Source organism: Macrobrachium rosenbergii, chromosome 1 (genome assembly GCF_040412425.1).
Source record: "Macrobrachium rosenbergii isolate ZJJX-2024 chromosome 1, ASM4041242v1, whole genome shotgun sequence".
NCBI classification, from domain to species: Eukaryota; Metazoa; Arthropoda; class Malacostraca; order Decapoda; family Palaemonidae; genus Macrobrachium; species Macrobrachium rosenbergii.
Window position 1 is genome coordinate 17,256,196 of NC_089741.1, and position 21,115 is coordinate 17,277,310.

General features: G+C 35.3%; 1 protein-coding gene across 1 annotated transcript in view; it reads right to left on the reverse strand.

The window, feature by feature from the left end:
* Positions 1-21,115, reverse strand: part of LOC136839621 (uncharacterized) — a 124,942-nt gene that overhangs the window by 102,999 nt on the left and 828 nt on the right. The window contains exon 2 of the mRNA XM_067105921.1: positions 16,018-16,212. Within this exon, the coding sequence (XP_066962022.1) occupies positions 16,018-16,212 (195 nt within the window). The remainder of the gene's footprint in view (positions 1-16,017; positions 16,213-21,115) is intronic.

Sequence of the window (21,115 nt, forward strand, 5' to 3'; positions counted from 1 at the left end):
ACACCATCAGAGGAAATAAACAGATTTTAGTTTTCATTGACTATTTGACCAGATACGTAGAAATTGTTCCAACTAGAAACAGAGAAGCATCAACGGTGGCAGAAGCCTTTAAGTCTAGAATTATAACCAGACATTCATGTCCTCAAGTTTTGCTCTCAGACAATGCTGCTGAATTTACTAGTGACATTCTAACTAATTTGTGTGACTTTTATGAAATACAGAAATGTCAAATAACAGCATATAAGCCAAGCTCAAATGGAGCAGTAGAAAGAACAAATCGCAAGATAAAGGATGTTCTGAAAACATTGGTAACCCCTAGCACTGAAGACTGGGACTTGACTCTCGAAGACATACAATTTACTCTAAACAACACAGTAAATGAATCAATAGGAGAAACTCCTCATTTCCTATTGTATGGCTACCAAAAGAGAATGCCAAATTCACTTTTGGATGATGCTGCACCACCCAGACGTACGTACAACTACGAGGACTATATTGCTTGGAAGACAAGACGTACGTACGAGACCGTTAAAGTCACCAGGGCTAGATTAAAGGAGTTACATAAAAATCTAGTAAGTATTACAATAACAGATCCACCATACCCTCGTTAAAGGTAGGACAACAAGTTTATGTACTCAATCATGTTCTTGAAGGACCTAATATTAAAGTATCACCAAAATTTCGAGGTCCATATAGAGTTTTAGAAGTTTTGAAGTTAAATAAATTCAAGTTAATGCATGAAATTACCTTGAAAGAATCCATTGTACATTGGAACCACATTAAAGTAGTTCATTCAGAACCTTGGTCGTCTACCCAGTTAAAAGATTTGTCCAATAAAGATAAGATAGATAATAAAATAGAATCTTCAATGACCCCAAGGTATAATTTGAGAAGAAGGTAATGGCAAGTGCAATGGTAAACAAATGTAGTTGATAAGATTTTTACTGCTTAATAACATTATTTCAGCAAATGGATTGTATGGTGGTTGGCAGTGAGTCAAATTGTGAACTCACTCGTACAACTAAGGAAGGAGCCATCATCAAGGAGCATGGCAAGGTTAAGATGATACAGGACCTAGCCATTGTTAAGATCCAGACGGACTCCATTATCGATCAGAGAGAGCAGTTAGTCCAGCTGAGCAATCAGATACAGGCAGGATTACAAAGTGTCCAAGATAGAAATTTGTACGACATGCTCTCCAAGTTGCAGAGGGACATCGATGGGGTTATGCCAAGGAAAGTAGTAAAGCGATCACTCATACCCTTTATAGGTGTCGCTTTACACAATCTCTTTGGAGTGGCGACCGTTGGTAATGTTGAAAGGCTAAAGGAAAGAGTGGCACAACTCGAAAATTGGGCTTCTGAGCAGGGCACTGTCTATAATAAAGTAATAGGAAATGTCAATCAAAATCAGAAAATGATCACAGTGCTGAAAGAATTTGTGAATAGTGCCCTCCATAATGTTTCATCAGAAATTGCTAGAATCCATCAAACAGAAATGATGGAGCAACTGCTCATAGAAACAAGTAATTTCCTTCTGGAATACAAGGAATTACTCAATGCAATCATGATGGCAGGTAAAAACCTGCTGTCGCCTTTTCTGATAACCCCTAGTGAAATTGAAGCCATTATCCAGAAGTGTGTTGTAAACAACCATTTGAAGCCACTAGTAGAAAATATAGTGGACTATTATGGCCTGATCACAGTGAAAGTGGTAGCCAATCAAATCATACTAGTGATCCCTTTCAACAATCCAGACGTCAACTCATTGATGTCAGTCTATCCATTCCCAATGGTAGTAGATAATAAGTCCATTGTACTAGAAGGAACAGTTCGACACTTTGCCTTGCAGCATGATTCTTTCCTAGTGACCGAAATTCCCGAACATGAGTTCAGGGAATGTGTCATGCTTAATGATGGTGTATATGTTTGTAACATTGTGAATTTCTATGAACCCTTGAATGCTCGTCATTGCCTAGATGATCTTGTAAACAACAAGAATGGTAAGAACCATTGTAAATATATACCGTTTACAGAAACTTTCAAGGCTCAAATCATTGATGATGAAATTTTTGTGTTCTCAGCAAACAGATTGAATGCTAAGATTGACTGTAAGTCAAACAAAACAGAAGTAGTTTTCATTAACGTACACTCATTTTCATCTGCTTGTGAATTGGTCATTCTACATAATTTGTATTACAAACCAACAGCTTTCACGACATACAGTTTGAATTTCAGTAAAAGTGTACATCAGTTTGCAGTTATTAACGAATTTCAACTTTCAGAACTGGAATTGGAGACATTCACAAAGCTAGAAGAGGTTCATACTTTCTTTCATACATATAAGACCGAGATTTCTCCTATCATGTCATTCATAAATGTCATTCTTTTGGTACTGTTTGCTTTCATTTCTTTTATGATTGTCAGGAAATTGATATTGAATAAGCTTACCATAATCAAGGACATGATGGACAGAATCCTTCCTAGAGAGTAATAGCATTTACCATTGACTTGCCACTTGAACATTTGATGATTGATTTTTTTTTTATTATACAATTTATGATTTTTTTGTAACCAGAGAGTAATAGGCATTTGATATATTTACTTTGCCATCATTTTCTGCGTTTAGTTTGAGTGTTTGATTTTAAATTCTTACTTATTGTGTTTAGCACTATGATGCTTTATAATATTTCTTGCATTTATTGATTGTTAATAGAAATTATTGACATTGAAATAATTGACTATAGTCAAGTTTTTCTTTGAATGTATATTATAGGCATTCATATAAATTTATTTCCATACACCTGCTTACATGACTACTTTATTCAAATTCGCATTACATTATTATTGCTAAGTTTACCTTCATTGGTTGGCTTAGAATTAATTTTTGTAATGGTTTTGTATATTGTTGAGTTGGTTATCTACTTGCATTGTAGTCAATGCAGGTAGGTGACTGAGTGATGTTATGCAGTGAATAAGTATGAGATTCACTGATCGGGATTATGAAAGAGAGAGAGAGAAAGAGAGAGCGAGAGACAATGTTGATAGTTTAAAATGATGAGCCATGAGACCAAGTAAATTGAAGACTAACCATAACAAACCTCCAAGATGTGGGAAAGGAAGGAGGCGCTAGAGGAATCAAAAGGTCAGCAAAATTGACCTGATTTGTCCTTGCTAAAAGTGGGAGTTAAGATTGAACCATTAAGAGTAAAGTAGACGTCCTCAAGGAGGCGGAGTTTTATTCAACATAGGTCCAGAGTTCATTCTGATCAATTTTTAGCCAGAGTTACTTGAATTCCCTTTAGAATAAGATTTGTGTCACTCAACTCTCTTAACATCAAGAAATTTCTAAGTCCAGTGTGGCTGGCCGTGTGAAATAGTTAGTGTTAAGAATAAAACTTATGAAAAACCGTGCCCGGCGAATTCTTACCCCCTCCTGGAAGGTAGAAAGTATTAATAGACAATTTCAACCTAACTTACCGAGTCCCCTGCGTTACTATCAAGTGAAAGTCAACAGACAGAAACGGAGTCATTCATATGTGGTGCAACGCAATACAAAGAAAAAGTGCACCGCTATGCTATAGGGAGAAGCTCTCTCGTTTTTGACATTTCACTTCTATGTAGTCTCTGTCTTATTTCTTCTAATGTTCACTAAACTCCTTCTCTCTCTCTCTCTCTACAATTCCAAGCAACTTACGTCTCTCTCTCTCTACACTTCCAAGCTACTTTACGTCTCTCTCTCTCTCTCTCTCTCTCTCTCTCTCTCTCTCTCTCTCTAAATTTCCAAGCTACTTTACGTCTCTCTCTCTCTCTCTCTCTCTCTCTCTCTCTCTCTCTCTCTCTCTCTATATATATTATCTATATATATATATATATATATATATATATATATATATATATATATATATATATATATATATATATATATATATATATATATATATATATATATATATATATATATATATATATATATATATATATATATATATATATATATATATATATATATATATATATATATATATATATATATATATATATATATATATATATATATATATATATATATATATATATATATATATATATATATATATATATATATATATATATATATATATATATATATATTATATATATATATATATATCTGTTATATACATACATTCAGGCTACTTTCTCTCTCTCTCTCTCTCTCTCTCTCTCTCTCTCTCTCTCTCTCTCTCTCTCTCTCTCTCTCTGCTGCACAACACGCACACCCGATCAAAGAAAGGCTGAGTGGAAGAAAAGGCCAAGCACTCTGACAATACTTTCCTGATCCTCAAAACTGGGAGAGAAAATAGGCCTACTACCCTCATGAGACGGATGAAGATAACTACCGTTCTCTTTCGTAAAACCTTCAAAACTTTGGTCTGGTTGAATGACTGAATATAGAATTTAGGCCAAAGCCCAAGCGCTGGGACCTATAATGAGGTCACTCAGCGCTGAAACGGAAACTGACAGTAAAAGGTTTGAGAGGTGTAACCCCATAAAGAGATTCGAACCCATGTTCTACGGGAACAGGTTTCAGAAAAAAATGGGAAAATGCTGCGTGGCATCCCCTTCTGGAATAAACTAACCTCTCAATTGTTGACTGGTGATTACAAACCTAAATAACCGAAAGGAAATCAAAATCTTTACACAAACATGTACCTAAGTCGTTATAAAAGGCAATAAAAAGGCAGTGTAAGTGTACAGAAGTATGGAAGATGCCATAATTCACTCCAAACACTTTATGTACGTAGCATACTGTATAAAGCAGATTCTGTATGCGTGCAACAACAGAACATCTATAGGAAGGGCAGAAAACGGCTCAACGACAACGAAAATATACATACACATATAAGCATGTAAGCATATACATATAAGCACAACGATCACAAGTGACAAACGATTAAGCGTACACGTTGGTGGTGAATCGTATTCATGTGCCTGCACAAAATAGCAGTGCAATCTTCTTTAGAGGAGTCAGAGCAGTTCGGATATATATATATATATATATATATATATATATATATATATATATATATATATATATATATATATATATATATATATATATATATATATATATATATATATATATATATATATATATATGTGTGTGTGTGTGTGTGTGTGTGTGTGTGTAAGTATATATGTGTGTGTGCGTTTATGTCGAAACCCATATTCTTTATTAGTTATTCAGTTATTTAATGAAAAATCGTAATAATTAAAATTCGTGATGAAATGAAAACGTATTTCAATAGAATCTTCTTCCAGAAAAAAAAATAGAAACTAGAAACTGAATCAGTATATAAACAAACACATAAAATCAAGATGAGTGACGAGACATATAGCGTCGGCCTCCTGTGAACTTTCCCAAAACTGACTCCAGCGCCTTCAGGGAGTCTGCGACATTGCTTCAAGAATTTCCAGCTTTTGAAGGGTTTCTATCTATTAACGCATGATTATACATGTACATGCATCCATATAATTGGAAAAGGAGACGGAGAATTACTCCAAAACTCTACCATCTGCTGGACGGGACTTACATTCCAAGCAATCCGCAAGAATTCCCGAGGATAGAATTATTAGCTCCAGTGAAGACGAAAACGTCTCCAGAATCCTCACGGGTTACTTGTGGCAGATTTCAAAACTTGGGATAACTCAAGACACAGTCCAGCTAACTCGAAGGAAGATGCACCACCTCAGTCGAAAGGACGATGGCCCAAATGACCCTCCTTAATCCTGCGAGGAACATACGAAGAAGCTCTGGAAAAGGCTCTCCAAAGAAGAGATAAGGATCTACACCAAAAGGTCGAGGAAGCGATTTTTCTGAATACATGATGATGAATTTGCAGAGGAACAAACCAGGACAACGCAGACGTAGGAGACACAAGAAGGACAAAGACTCTGGGAAATCAGTCCTGATCATGCAGGCGCAGCGATGGGTGGAGCTGGCGGCAAGTACTGAAATTTTGCCTGGGGTACCCCTTCCTGAAATCTGACACCTAATGCACGTTTCTCACAATATGCGAAGCGCAAAGTACATTCCCATATGGATCTCAGGCATCGAGGAAAGCCTTTCTCTCTGCTGCCAAGAAGCGAATGCTAATCCATCAGAGAGAGTCGCGTTTCCTACAGTGAGCTGCGAAATGACTGGTTTCGGGACTCTGCAAAGGATTCATCTGTTTTCTACATGAAAGATGCCAACCACCACGATACTGGCTAGCTAACAGAGAAGAGAATGGGAAGGGCCCATCCCTGGTAAAAATAAACCCCCATTTCCATGAGGCTCTGTTGGCGACGATGCCCCAGGGGTGAGATCACTACTGATCGGAAAAGGCCACAAACACACACACACACACACACACACACACACACACACACATATATATATATATATATATATATATATATATATATATATATATATATATATATATATATATATATATATATATATATATAATCATAGGTTTTGTTCTGGATCCTACAGCTGATTATCAAAACGAAAAGTACGTGTAAAAATTTACAGAGAACTTAAAGCTTTCGTCCTTACTTCTGTGGATTTGATCAAGTCCTCAGAAGGATGGACGAGTGATATAAGGTATGTATTTTACGTAAATAATTTTAAAAACACATATCACTTTCCTAATCAAGTATACTATTGTGGATGCACCTGTACATAACTGAGAAATATATTTATGTTTAAATTTTTATATATATATATATATATATATATATATATATATATATATATATATATATATATATATATATATATATATATATATATATGTGTGTGTGTGTGTGTGTGTGTGTGTGTGTGTATAAATATATATATATATATATATATATATATATATATATATATATATATATATATATATATATATATATATATATATATATATATATATATATATATATATATATGTGTGTGTGTGTGTAATTGTGTGTGAGATTACGTCGAAATCAAAACCATTCTTCATTAGTTATTTAGTCATTTAATGAAAAATCGTAATAATTAAAATTCGTGATGAAATGAAAACATATTTCCATAAAATCTTCTTCCAGAAAAAAAACAGAAACTAGAAACTGAATCAGTATATAAACAAACATATAAAATCAAGTTGAGTGACGAGACATATAGCGTCGGCCTCCTGTGAACTTTCCCAAAACTGACTCCAGCGCCTTCAGGGAGTCTGCGACATTGCTTCAAGAATTTCCAGCTTTTGAAGGGTTTCTATCTATTAACGCATGATTATACATGTACATGCATCCATATAATTGGAAAAGGAGACGGAGAATTACTCCAAAACTCTACCATCTGCTGGACGGGACTTACATTCCAAGCAATCCGCAAGAATTCCCGAGGATAGAAGCAGCTCCAGTGAAGACGAAAACGTCTCCAGAATCCTCACGGGTTACTTGTGGCAGATTTCAAAACTTGGGATAACTCAAGACACAGTCCAGCTAACTCGAAGGAAGATGCACCACCTCAGTCGAAAGGACGATGGCCCAAATGACCCTCCTTAATCCTGCGAGGAACATACGAAGAAGCTCTGGAAAAGGCTCTCCAAAGAAGAGATAAGGATCTACACCAAAAGGTCGAGGAAGCGATTTTTCTGAATACATGATGATGAATTTGCAGAGGAACAAACCAGGACAACGCAGACGTAGGAGACACAAGAAGGACAAAGACTCTGGGAAATCAGTCCTGATCATGCAGGCGCAGCGATGGGTGGAGCTGGCGGCAAGTACTGAAATTTTGCCTGGGGTACCCCTTCCTGAAATCTGACACCTAATGCACGTTTCTCACAATATGCGAAGCGCAAAGTACATTCCCATATGGATCTCAGGCATCGAGGAAAGCCTTTCTCTGCTGCCAAGAAGCGAATGCTAATCCATCAGAGAGAGTCGCGTTTCCTACAGTGAGCTGCGAAATGACTGGTTTCGGGACTCTGCAAAGGATTCATCTGTTTTCTACATGAAAGATGCCAACCACCACGATACTGGCTAGCTAACAGAGAAGAGAATACGCCAAATGGCACCTTTTACCCTACTTACTACATATTTTTTTATATATGCATGTTAATTTCTTCAGCAAAAATATAAAAATAAAATAAATATATAATAATAATAATAATAATAATAATAATAATAATAATAATAATAATAATAATAATAATAATAATAATAATTTAGGTCGCCAAATGACACCCTTTCTTGAGGACGCCAAATGTTCAGGACGCCAGGACGCCAAATGGCACCTTAAATACTCCGTTAGATACCATCCAATTTGAATGAGGTCCTTTTAGTAATTCTACTAACGCACAGAACAATTGGGTATGTGATAAAGTTAATATATATATATATATATATATATATATATATATATATATATATATATATATATATATATATATATATATATATATATATATATATATATATATATATATATATATATATATATATATATATATATATATATATATATATTACACACATGCAAACACATTATATATGCATGTTATATTTTCTTCAGCAAAAATATAAAAATAAAATAAATAATAATAATAATATAATAATAATAATTGAGGACGCCAAATGACATCCTTTTGTTGAGGACGCCAAATGTTCAGGACGCCAGGACGCCAAATGGCACCTTTTACCCTTCTTACTACATAATTTTTTTTATATATGCATGTTATTTTCTTCAGCAAAAATATAAAAATAAAATAAATATATAATAATAATAATAATAATAATAATAATAATAATAATAATAATAATAATAATAATAATAATAATAATAATAACTGAGGACGCCAAATGACCCTTTCTTGAGGACGCCAAATGCTCAGGATGCCAAGACGCCAAATGTTCAGGACGCCAGGACGCCAAATGGCACCTTTTACTCTACTGACATATAATTTTCATATTTAGTACAGACAGTTTCCTATGATTTTGGAGTTGGCCCTTACTGAACTTTTGAAGGGACAGTTATCGTATCTGGGCGAGGGCGTCCAGAAAGTAGGTGGTCTGAGCTCCTATTACCTCTTGGATGACTTTAGAAGAACTATGTGCTGGCCTGGCAGTGGCGCAGGTGCAATTGGGCTGACTTTGGAAATTTGCTCAGTCGGATACAGAGAGCTATTTGATCATGATCTTTTGAAAATTAAACTGATCCGCCGGAAGTGCCCAAGTTTGGGTGGGGTGTGTGTGTGTGTGTGTGTGTGTGTGTGTGTGTGTGTGTGTGTGTGTGTGTGTGTGTGCGATCTCCCATGGGATATTTATGAGAGGAACAGTGACTCTCACAGGGAGACTGCCTCGATCTGGAGTGCCTGATATGTGCTTTTGGCCTGTGTAGTGTTTAAAGGAACCGCCACTATGAAGAAACATTATCTGGGCCATAGAAAAAGTAAGTAAGATTGCCGAGTGACATTTAAATCTTTTCCAGACTTTAAAGGGAAAACCCCCGGTTGGAAAGCAGTGAAACTGATCGATGTCTACATAACGAATTTTCCCATTTAATGCTCCATTAGACATTTTTCTGTTTTGAACATGTATGACAGTGAACACCATTTCAGGTTTTAATATAACGATAGTTTCTTTCAACAGGAATTTGAGTTTCGTCCTGAAAGGACGAATATTTTGGAAGTGGTATTTTTACTCTTACATACTATATGACATATATTGTGGCCTAAAAAAACCATGACCCTATGACTTTGTTTGATGACCAGGGTGTTATTCACTAGTACGGCTTGGTATAGAATTATTATTATTATGCTTGAATGTGAAACAGTATTTCTAGTCATGAATTCCATTGATAGTGGGTGTGAATCACTCCATTTCATGACCGTAGCTTTTGCTGAGTTACTTTAGTTACATTTTTCAATAAAGTCTAGTTTTGCTTCTCAGTGTTTAATTCCTGTAGGCCTTTGTGTAAAGATAGGTTTAGTGAGAGAAGACGACAAAGGAGAAGGGAATTGCTGACCCAGGGATGAGCCACGCTACGACAGACATCTTAAAGAAATAAGACGATTGATTCTGTTCTTAAAACAGATAAAGCAATAAAAGATGGCCCTGTTTGACCTGGGGAACAGGCTCATTAATATATATATATATATATATATATATATATATATATATATATATATATATATGTATATATATATACTGTATATATATATATATATATATATATATATATATATATATATATATATATATATAATATGGCAATTGCCTTCTCTCATCATCGTTATCATTGGAGTTACTCTTGTACCTGCCATCGATGAGGATTTGAACTTTATTACTAAGAAACTGATTTTTATGTACTCAGACTAGTTTCTCCCAAACTTTTAATTATATCCCAGTTAGTGAGCTCACAGTGAAACTAATCAGATTTTGGTCTATATAAGTCAACAAAATTTCACCATTTTTTTGTACTAAGAACTAATGTAGGTGTACTTCAAATTACTCTGAATTCCGATGTGAGCGCCGAATTTTTCTATCAGACATCAGCAAAATCGATTTTTGAAAAACGTATTCTCCTTCATACATAAGACTGTTTTTGTAAGGAAAGTCATGCAAACGATTTTCAAGATACATCTGAATGTATTCATTGGATATGACCTGTTTTCATATACCACGTGGAAGGAGAAGTCAAAAAAGGTGTTCGACTGGGCACACAGAAATGACTGAGCTCACATTAACACACCTAAGATACGTACAAACCTACTTCTAAAACGTACATATCTTTGACAAAGATATGTACGTCCGAGGTTTGATCTAGAAAGAGGCCACATGGGTTTAATCGAGGTGGACCAACATTCTTGTTCCCTAAAGTCAGTCATGTTTGATTTGGCCATATTTCCTTTAAATGATGGTTTTTCTTTTCACAAAGAAAACAACAGTACAACTTGAGAGCGAGTGACATTCTGAGTATTAATAGCCTCCATACTTCATTTCTTCCGAACAAAGCCTCTTGTTATAACAAGATTCCTCCAGGGTGGCAGCTTTCAAGATTACTTTTGGCAAATTTGTAAACAAACACCCCTCATGTTTGTGTGTTTCTAGTCCAGTGCTTCCATAACAGAATAAGCAACAACACAAGGTAGAAGAAATCTTTACTGCCCTTATACCAACATCAGTATATATTTTCAGATTCAACCTGAAGCATAAAATGTTGGGCTTGATTTTTACACAAATTCAAATAGCAGACAGTCTTTGGGACCTTTACGTAGCAAATGTGGTTTTCTGTTTGAAGAACAATCTTTTCCAAAAGTTGTATCCAAATTCATACTGTGGCTTCTTTATTTCATCCTCCTTAATAGTCCCATCATCGCTCAGTGTAATTATTTTTTTAAGTTCTGGCGTAGGTAACTGCTGACTATGAGGTGCTGGCCGTGAAGCAGGTGGTAAATTGAGATGCATTACAGTAATGGACTCTGATGTTATACCAGCCGATATCAGTAAATCAAAACCTGCAATTGGAAGTGGGGTTTCTTGTCTTGGAAATCATAGGTTAAAGTAAAAGTACACAGAGGTGTTCAGGGGTCAAATGGTTTATTCCCAGGATCTGACCCGTTTTTGATATACCATGTGGGCAGAGATGTAGTTGAACGTGAGTCAGTGAGGTGTACACCAGAGACCCAGATGCCCTATGAATGTCTGCCAAACCTAGCGGTTTATGCAGAGTGATTTTTTTGACAGAAATTACAACTTATTTATGTGTTCGGTTAGACGCATAATGCAACTGTTCCACTCTTTTACTAGATGGGAGCTTTTCTGAAAACTGAGAAGGTACTAAGTTGCAGTTTATCTATATTTTCAATGTAATTTTTGTAAATAATGTAAATACTGTTTTTGTTGATTGCAGTATTATTGTTTATTGCTCTGTTGATTTTTATTATGTTGCTGTTGTTATGAATCTATTTATTAGTTTGGCTACTAGTTTTATGTTGTTAATTTTAATTCTTTCGGGAGAAATTGGGCTGAACCCTGGGCCTGCTACTCATTAATGTAAGAAAAATAGCAGAGTGCTTTACTCAAATATTCAGGGTTTAAGGTCACATCTTCTTGATCTCCAGAGTTGTGCCCGTAACTACGATTTGATGTTTTTATCTGAGACACTTGTAAGTGGTAACAAGTCAAAGGTTGAGTTTTTAATCCCAGGGTTTGTTGGCCCAGATTTTATTTATCGTTGTAACATCCCGCATGTGCAAGGTATGGCTGTGTACACTAAGTGCGGACGACCTATATATCGTCGGAAAAACTTAGTGTGTAGTTGCCATCAGAAATTCAAACAGATTTTAGTGCTGCTTTCGATTTAGTAAACCACAAGGCACTTATTTATAAACTTTGGAATCTTGGAGTAGGTGGATATGTTTTAGGTTTCCTTTAAGATTTTCTTACAGGTAGGCAGCAACGAGTTGCTGCTGATGGGATCTTTAGAGAACCTAGACCTATTGGGTGTGGAGTTCCACAGGGCAGTGTTCTTGGTCCACTGTTATTTTTAGTGTATACTAGTGATATGGTTGTTGACCTGGAAAACAAGATCTTTCAGTAAGCTGATGATGTTACACTTGCGAGTGTTGTTAAGTCTCCACTTATGAGAAATGAAGCTGCCCTTATTCTCAATCGGGACATGGAGCGGATTAGTGAATGTAGTCGGTGGGGTGTGAAGCTGAACCACAGTAAAGCAAAAACACTCTTGATTAGCAGATCTCGTACAGATTTTCCACCTCATTCTCTCCTCCAAGTCGATGGGACTCTGCTGAATAAGATTGAAGCTTTAAATATATAGGTGTAACTTTTGACTTACATCTTACTTTTGAGAAACAACTAATGAAAGTGTCAGCAAATGTTTTAGGTCATTTGTACTTCCTTAACTAGAATGCTGTTCTCCGATATGGATCTCCGCTTCAGCCAGAGATTTTATCTCTTTTAGATAGTGTTTCGTGGTGGTAGGTTTCCGTTTCGTAATATTAGTAGTTATCGCTTGGACCATCTACAGATGTTCTCTTGTTTGTCAAGTTTCCTTAGGCTGCACTTTAACAGAGATCTTTCACATTCTCAATTGATCCCTGATCCCCTTTTCGTTGCCGAGGGCAACCAGATTTGCTGAACTGCAGCACCAATATGCAGTAAATATGCCCCGCTGTAGAACTTCTCAGTTCCAGAGGTCATTTATTCATCACACCCTTGGAATGTGGAACAATCTCCCCTGAGGATGTTGTGCAATTGGAACTTCAAAAGTTCAAGCGAAGATGCAATGCATTACTATCCTAATACTATTCTCCATGCATTTTAATACATTTTTATCTATTTATTATAAGCGAAATCTCTTCTTTCTGTATTTTCCTTTACATCCTCTTACCTCTCCTTAATGAACACCTAATCTTTGAATGCTTGAATTTCAAGTCAATGGCCCCTGTGGGCTTGTTCCATATGAAAAGGGTTCATCTTCTAAATAATATATATATATATATATATATATATATATATATATATATATATATATATATATATATAATATATATATATATATATATATATATATATATATATATATATATATATACGTAGTGGGGATTTTATTCCTTGAAAAGCCATATCTGTTGCACTGTTGAATCTGTAAAGATAAATTTTCTTAATCTTGCTTTTATCTTGCTCAGATGTCAGCTGTCTTAAAACAATTTAGTTTGTTCGGTGCTGCAATAAATCGTGCTTTCTCCTTTAATACATTTATTAGAGTCTTAAAAAGTTATAATAATTTCTCTTCCACCTGTTTCTTTATGGGTAACGGTACCGAGACTTTGTGGAATGGAAGATGACCATGACCCAAAGATAGATGATGCCAATTTGGTCCACCACAGACGAGGCTGAGTAATTCCTTGAAGTTTCCTCTTCAAGGAATTACTGTAATTTCTCTCGGCTGTAAGGAAGATCTATTCACAGCACGGCAAGACTAAATAAAAATTGTTTAATTTTTCATTTGAATGATTTCGTCTCCATGCGTTGAATTTGGTCTGTATGTCAAGGTAGACTCATCTACATGTATCATCAAACCATGGCTGGTCATTTGTCATGAATTTGATGACCTTTCTAGGGACATATCTTATTAAAATAGCCATCAGCATTTCATTTAGTTTTTGCCTGACAAGCTTCAATAGTGCGATCCCAATTGGCTCTGGATTTTAGCCAGACCGTTTTTCCAATGGTGGTATTAGAACTATACTGATTGACAGATATGTCAGAAGTGCCTATATATTCACAGACCTTGGACTTGACAATAGCTGGAACACCTGTGAAAATGGGGTCTAATCTATTACCAGAAATATGTGTTGGTTCCTCAGTTAGCTAGACAAAATCGGAGGAGACACAGAACTCAAGAGCAGACCGGCCATGTTCATATGTGGAATTTGAATTTAGCCATTCACTGTGCTTTGCATTACAATCTCCACAAATAACGAAAGACGCTTTTGAATCCTGAGACTGAGCCATGCTAATCCTCTCCAAGACACAGTCACATATAGAATTGTCGATATTTGGATTCCGGTAAATCTGGAGATCAAGCAAATCTGATCTTAAGCGCCGAATATCTGAATAAAGTACTCTGCAATTTTTCTTACTGTAATGAGTAACAGGCCCAAGGTTCAGCTCAATGTTCCCAGGAAGAATTAAAATTAACAACATAAAATCAGTATCAAAACTAATAAATAGACTCATAACAACAGTAACAATGTAAAAAAAAAATCAACAGAACAATAAACAACAATGCCATCAACAATAACAGTATTGATATTATTTACAAAAATTCTATTGAAAGCAAAAATAAACATGGCCGTATGTCATTGACAAAAGTGCCGGAAGCAACTGGTCGACAAGGTGGGGCCAGCACACCTTGTAAGGCAAATGAAATCCGCTAGGTTTGCCACAACAACTGGGGGAGGACAGTCAGGATGGATTTAGAAATAAAACGCTCAGTTCGAATAGCTTAAGTAAAGATGAAGGCACTTTCCTGATAATCCACCAAGCAACTTTTGCTTCCTCATCAGCCTGCCCTACACACTTTTCGAAAAAAAACGGGAATGTGAACGAAAATGAGGATAAATGCTTGATTGTACTCTCAGGCAAGGGAACTCAAACCCAAGACCATGGAATCCGGTCACGGTACAATGGCTATGGCACAGTCCAAGGTTGGAGAACAAGGTTTGAATTCAGAGTAACCTTCTCTTTGAAGGGTTGCCTGCCAAGGATAAAGGGTCCCTTCTACCCACTGGTTTGATTTCGGAGCGTCTTTCTCCTAAAAGAGTTGGCTGACAAGGCTAAAGTCTCTCTTCTACCCTAACTCGTGCAGGCAGGGACATCACACCCTGAAGTGAATGTTGCTAAGAAAAGCCACATTAACCCACTGCACAATGGTATATGACAGGCAGTGAAAGGGAGCTAATAGTTATGGCTGGGAACTGTTTGTATTTCCCAAAGCGCCAAGGCGAAAACAGATATGTTTTGCAAGTTTTGCTTCAAAAGCCTCGTACATATATGTCATGCAGTACACTATATGTATATATATCGGTAAGTAAAACCTATTGGCAATATATGAATTGAGCCTTTCAGTCGAGAAACATGCCAAGCACCATCCCGGGCCAAAGTATTTTTAATTTAATTTATTATATTTTAAAAATGGCACTTGGCATGTTTTTCGACTGAAAAGCTCAATTATGACATTGTATTTGAATTCAACATGCAAAACACATTGAAAAGTGTCATTGTTTTCATGGTATTAAAAAAAATGTATTTTTTATTTTACAAATGGATGTACTACTGGATGCCGTTCCCTGTTTGCGGAGCCTTTTTTGAATTCCGTAGTATCCAAGGTTACCTGTACCGATGACTTTCACAGTAAGCTATAGATGCCCGTGCTCATCAGTACGGGTGATACCTACAGCATTTAACAGACATCAACAATACTTACTTGTACAGAGGACTTCTACTTGTCGTCCTGAGCACGAAGAAATGAGCACTACTTGTCCATCATCGAACTGATAGTAATTGCCGTTGTTTCTGCAAAACCATGCAATATCTCCACTAGGAAGACGCACACTGTCGTACGTATTATCATTAGATACGTCATTGCAAACTGCTGAGACTAGGTTCAGGAGACGTAATCCTATTCAAGAAAGAAAAATGAGAAAATATAGTACAATAGTTGTTTCCTTCTTTGGATACAACGTGCTATGTATATGTATAGTTTCGTTTCGCGATAGACGATCAAACAAATTGTATGTATGTATGTATGTATGTATGTATGTATGTATGTATGTATGTATGTATGTATGTATGTATGTATGTATGTATGTATGTATATATATGTATATATATATATATATATATATATATATATATATATATATATATATATAAATTGTAGTCAAGGGCAGGAATACTCTGGAGATTCACACTTCCTTTATTGCTTCCTACGTTTCGTGATTCATAATCACATCATCAGGGAATTCTATGGAAAATTAAATAAATTAATAAAAGTACTGAACGGCTAAAACTGAATTACGTTAAAACATTAGTCATTAAAAATCTATAAAAGCTGTTCAAAATTACACACACAAGAGCACACTTAAATACATACACACAAAGCTTAAAATCACGTTACACACGGACACATATGGTTACACAAGAGCACATTAAAAATAGCAAAATCACAAAACCCTCCAAATAAATTAAAAAAATAAAAAATTGTCTAATTTTAAGAAAAATTTTTTCAAATAATGGAGAAACAAACAAAGACAGTAATATACTTATAAGAAAAAAGCAGAAGACGCTCACCTTACAATGCAAACGACAGAACCACACTAACACTAAAAGAAAAATATATACAGAAAAACAAAACAAAAAGATCAGAGGTACAAACAGTAATGACCTATGACAAAAACAATGGAATTGAGGCAGTTTGCGTGTTTAATGAGGGAACCCGCAGTTTAATATCTAAAGACAAGTATCTGCAGTTTCTGTTGGTTCTGTGCTTGGCCAATAACTTTAAAATCATCATAATTTATCTGTGTTTTGCACTTGGTGGCATGATTTCTTGTGCAGGATAGCTCTGGACTGCAGAGTCTGCATCCAGTTCTATAGCTCACCCCCTTTATGAGAGTCGGCTCTGACCCTGAGAAGCCGCCTGGTGGATCCAACACGTTCCCATACTACATCTAGGACAAGTATATTCATAAACAACACCAGACGACATCAAAGGGCAGAGCCGATCTTTAAACCCGAAGAGTGAGCCGATTGTCTTTGGGTTTTTCGGGATGAGTTTGATGTCAATGGCCCCAAAGTACTTCTGAACGATCCTAATGAAATCCCTTCTAAAGTTATCATCATGTAAAAAAGGGGAAAACTGCGTATATAGGGAGTTTAGGGACATTAAAGTTTACTGTAGGGCTGAATTATTTGTTCAGTAGTCTGGAAAGAATTCTATAGAATGTTTTGTGTGAAAAGCAATTATTATTAAAGTATTGTTGCAGGAAAAGGATTTCTTCATGAAAAAGGGCCCAATTAGAAGTGAGAGTTAAAGCACGGTGTATGAGAGTGTGGACAGAGTTAAGTTTGAAATTAAAAAAACAGGAGCTATAAAAGTTTGACCCAAGACCAGTAAACGTTCTTTTTCTAAAAACAGTAGTATTGAAACGGTAATTTTCTTTGAAAATCAAAATATCTAAAAAGGCCAGTTTAGAATCCTGTTCCTTCTCCAAGGTAAAAGTGATGCTACTAAGACAGACATTGGCAAAATCAAGAAATCGGTCAGAATCGGTTTCATGTTTAAAAAGAGCAAACGTATCATCTACGTATCGAGAGTAAAAAAGAGGGCGATAGGCCAAGGAGCATTCTTCAAGGATGTGCTCCTCCAGGGAGCACATAAAAATGTTCGCAAAGGTTGGTCCTAGTGGACTTCCCATGGCCATGCCTTCTATTTGTTTAAACAGTTTTCCATTAAATACAGAGGCCGTGTCCAGTACTGCTAGTTCTAAGAGCGATTTAAAAAAGGGGCGATTAAAATTACAGTAAACCACAGAACCAACAGAAACTGCAGATACTTGGGTCTTTAAATATTAAACTGCGGGTTCCCTCATTAAACACGCAAACTACCTCAGTTCCATTGTTTTTCCCATAGGTCATTACTATTTGTACCTCTGATCTTTTGTTTTGTTTTTCTGTATATATTTTTCTTTTACTGTTAGTGTGGTTCTGTCGTTTGCATTGTAAGGTGAGCGTCTTCTGCTTTTTTTTATAAGTATATTACTGTCATTGTTTGTTTCTCCATTATTTGAAAACATTTTTCTTAAAATTAGACAATTTTTTATTCTTTTTTTTATTTATTTGGAGGGTTTTGTGATTTTGCTATTTTTAATGTGCTCTTGTGTAACCATATGTGTCCGTGTGTAACGTGATTTTAAGCTCTGTGTGTATGTATTTAAGTGTGCTCTTGTATGTGTAATTTTGAACAGCCTTTATAGATTTTTAATGACTAATGTTTTAACGTAATTCAGTTTTAGCCGTTCAGTACTTTTATTAATTTATTTAATTTTCCATAGAATTCCCTGATGATGTGATTATGAATCACGAAACGTAGGAAGCAATAAAGGAAGTGTGAATCTCCAGAGTATTCCTGCCCTTGACTACATTTTATGTATGTGCATCGAATCTGCCAGATTTGTGTGATATATATATATATATATATATATATATATATATATATATATATATATATATATATATATATATATATATATATATATATATATATATATTATATATATATATATATATATATCTATATATATAGTATATATGCGTGTATGTATGTGTGTGTGTGTGTACGTACTCAGGAGCACCAAGAACATCATCAATGTATCTTCCATGAGTTTACTAAACTCCAACAAAGAAATCTTTTCTGAAAGTATTTGTTAGTATACATTTTATACACATAAATGACCATATCTACTGATTGACTTCAACAACATTAGTCATTAAACGAATCTTCTTCGTTAAGGAGTGTTAATGCCAAATTTGCTGAAATTGTATAAGCGTTGATCAAAATTTCAGTTTATCTCTCGTTATACTCCGTACATGAAAAGCAAAAACAAAGACCATGAAAGTTTTCTAACAACACTAGAAACAAAAACAAATAACACATAATTAAGTATGAAGTAGTTTGGGAATTAACTGCTAAAGCTACTTAAATAATTATGATCCGTGCTTAAGTCGTGATACTCAAGAACCTTACAGAGAAAGCATCAGTATAGCTACATGTCGTTGCATGAAGCATGCAATAAAACTAAATGAATTTTCCCTCTGGCAAACAAGCAGATCATAATTTATACAGAAAATGTTTAGTAAACAGTGTCACTTTCACGTGTTCTTTGTAACCAGTCCCATTAAAGCATTTACATCCTTTGCCAGCTGGATTTTTTTTTTTCAATCATACATGGTTCACCTTTCTCATTAACAACTAATGCTTATCTCTAATTTTCCGACGCGCATTTCTAATGAAAGCAATCAGGAAGGAAATAAGATGAATTTGGATTTTACAATTGAAACTTGAACTTCAGAACCTTTTAAGAGAAGTTAAAGAACGTAAATAGTATTTCAATCTTTTGGTGTGCCAACTGGCTCCAAGGTCTTCACACCTTCATTTTATTTCATGCTCAACCCGATTTTATTTTTCGAACGTACCTAAAATTCAGCTTCATACTTCAAGTTTCTACTATAACAAGAGACTTTCAAAACAGATCTTACCGTGCGTTATGCATCCCTGATTTTCAGTTTACGATCACATCACGCTCTGGATAACATATCATAAAGGGTATAGCGAAAATAATCCAAGTTCCGTTAAGAAAAGATAGCTATTGCCACATGAGACCCATATTTCATGGATTGCATTTGCCGATGGAGTGGCGACGTGGACACATTCGGGGTGATGACATTTCCTGACAAGCGTTTGGTCAATACTTATCTTTCTATTTATTTACTTATTGCATATGAACATTCTATCCTTCGTAAGCTTGCTTTGTAAGTCGATGGTGCTTTCGGCCGGCGTCATGTTAACGTCCGTTCATGCCGAAAAAGAATAATCACAATTATTACAGAACTAATAAAAATGACTCAAGAGGTTTCGTCTGTGCTATTTCTTGAGAGCTAACATATTACCCTCTGTCTTTTTCAAAACAGAAGCAAATCACGTCTTATAAAGATACGAAAAATGGAAGATACTTTATTTAAAAAGATAAAATCAGATTCCTCCTTTTTATATCTAACATCAAGGGATGTTTTGGCTCTTTACCCTTGCAAAGAATCTGTAGGCAATTAACGTTCAAATTCTCTGAAAAATTAATACACTTCTGGAATCATGGTATCAAGCGGTCCATCATCATAAAATACTAAAGTGGCCTCTTTGCGACTTATAACCTATGCAGACTAACGACTTGATTTATGCCCAATCAAAATAACTACCTAAACACTATGATTCACCGTAAATGGATTTTTTTCTTCATGTAACTACAATAACCTTTATTTTTTTTTTAGGTCAACTTCTAGCATAACACACATATAGATTGCCCTTGGAGTTCTCATGCCGACGCTTTTTCAGGAACAGATCTTTAATTATCTCACTCGCTACGACAACTTGGTTCATTTCTGGTGAGCATATTAAATGCTGTAACAGATGTTCAGTAACTTATTTTTCTAGCAAAGCAAACTATTTCTTGCAAAGTGATTAAAATACAGTTGATCTAGTATGAAAAAAAAATTTTTTACTTATGGAATCAATTCCAACAGTTCTTTGGTGATTTAACATCCATTATCGATAACATTCTTATTACGTAGTTAAGTAGCACGTTTTACTTTCCGCTCCTGAAAAGTGTTATTTTCAGATATTTTTAATGCAACAGTATAGCCTACTGTTCAACAGAATCCCTTCGCTAACGCTGACGGAATACATATTAACCCGGTATGTATCCACCTTGGGTTAATACTGACGCCATGACAGTATAATGAAAACCCCT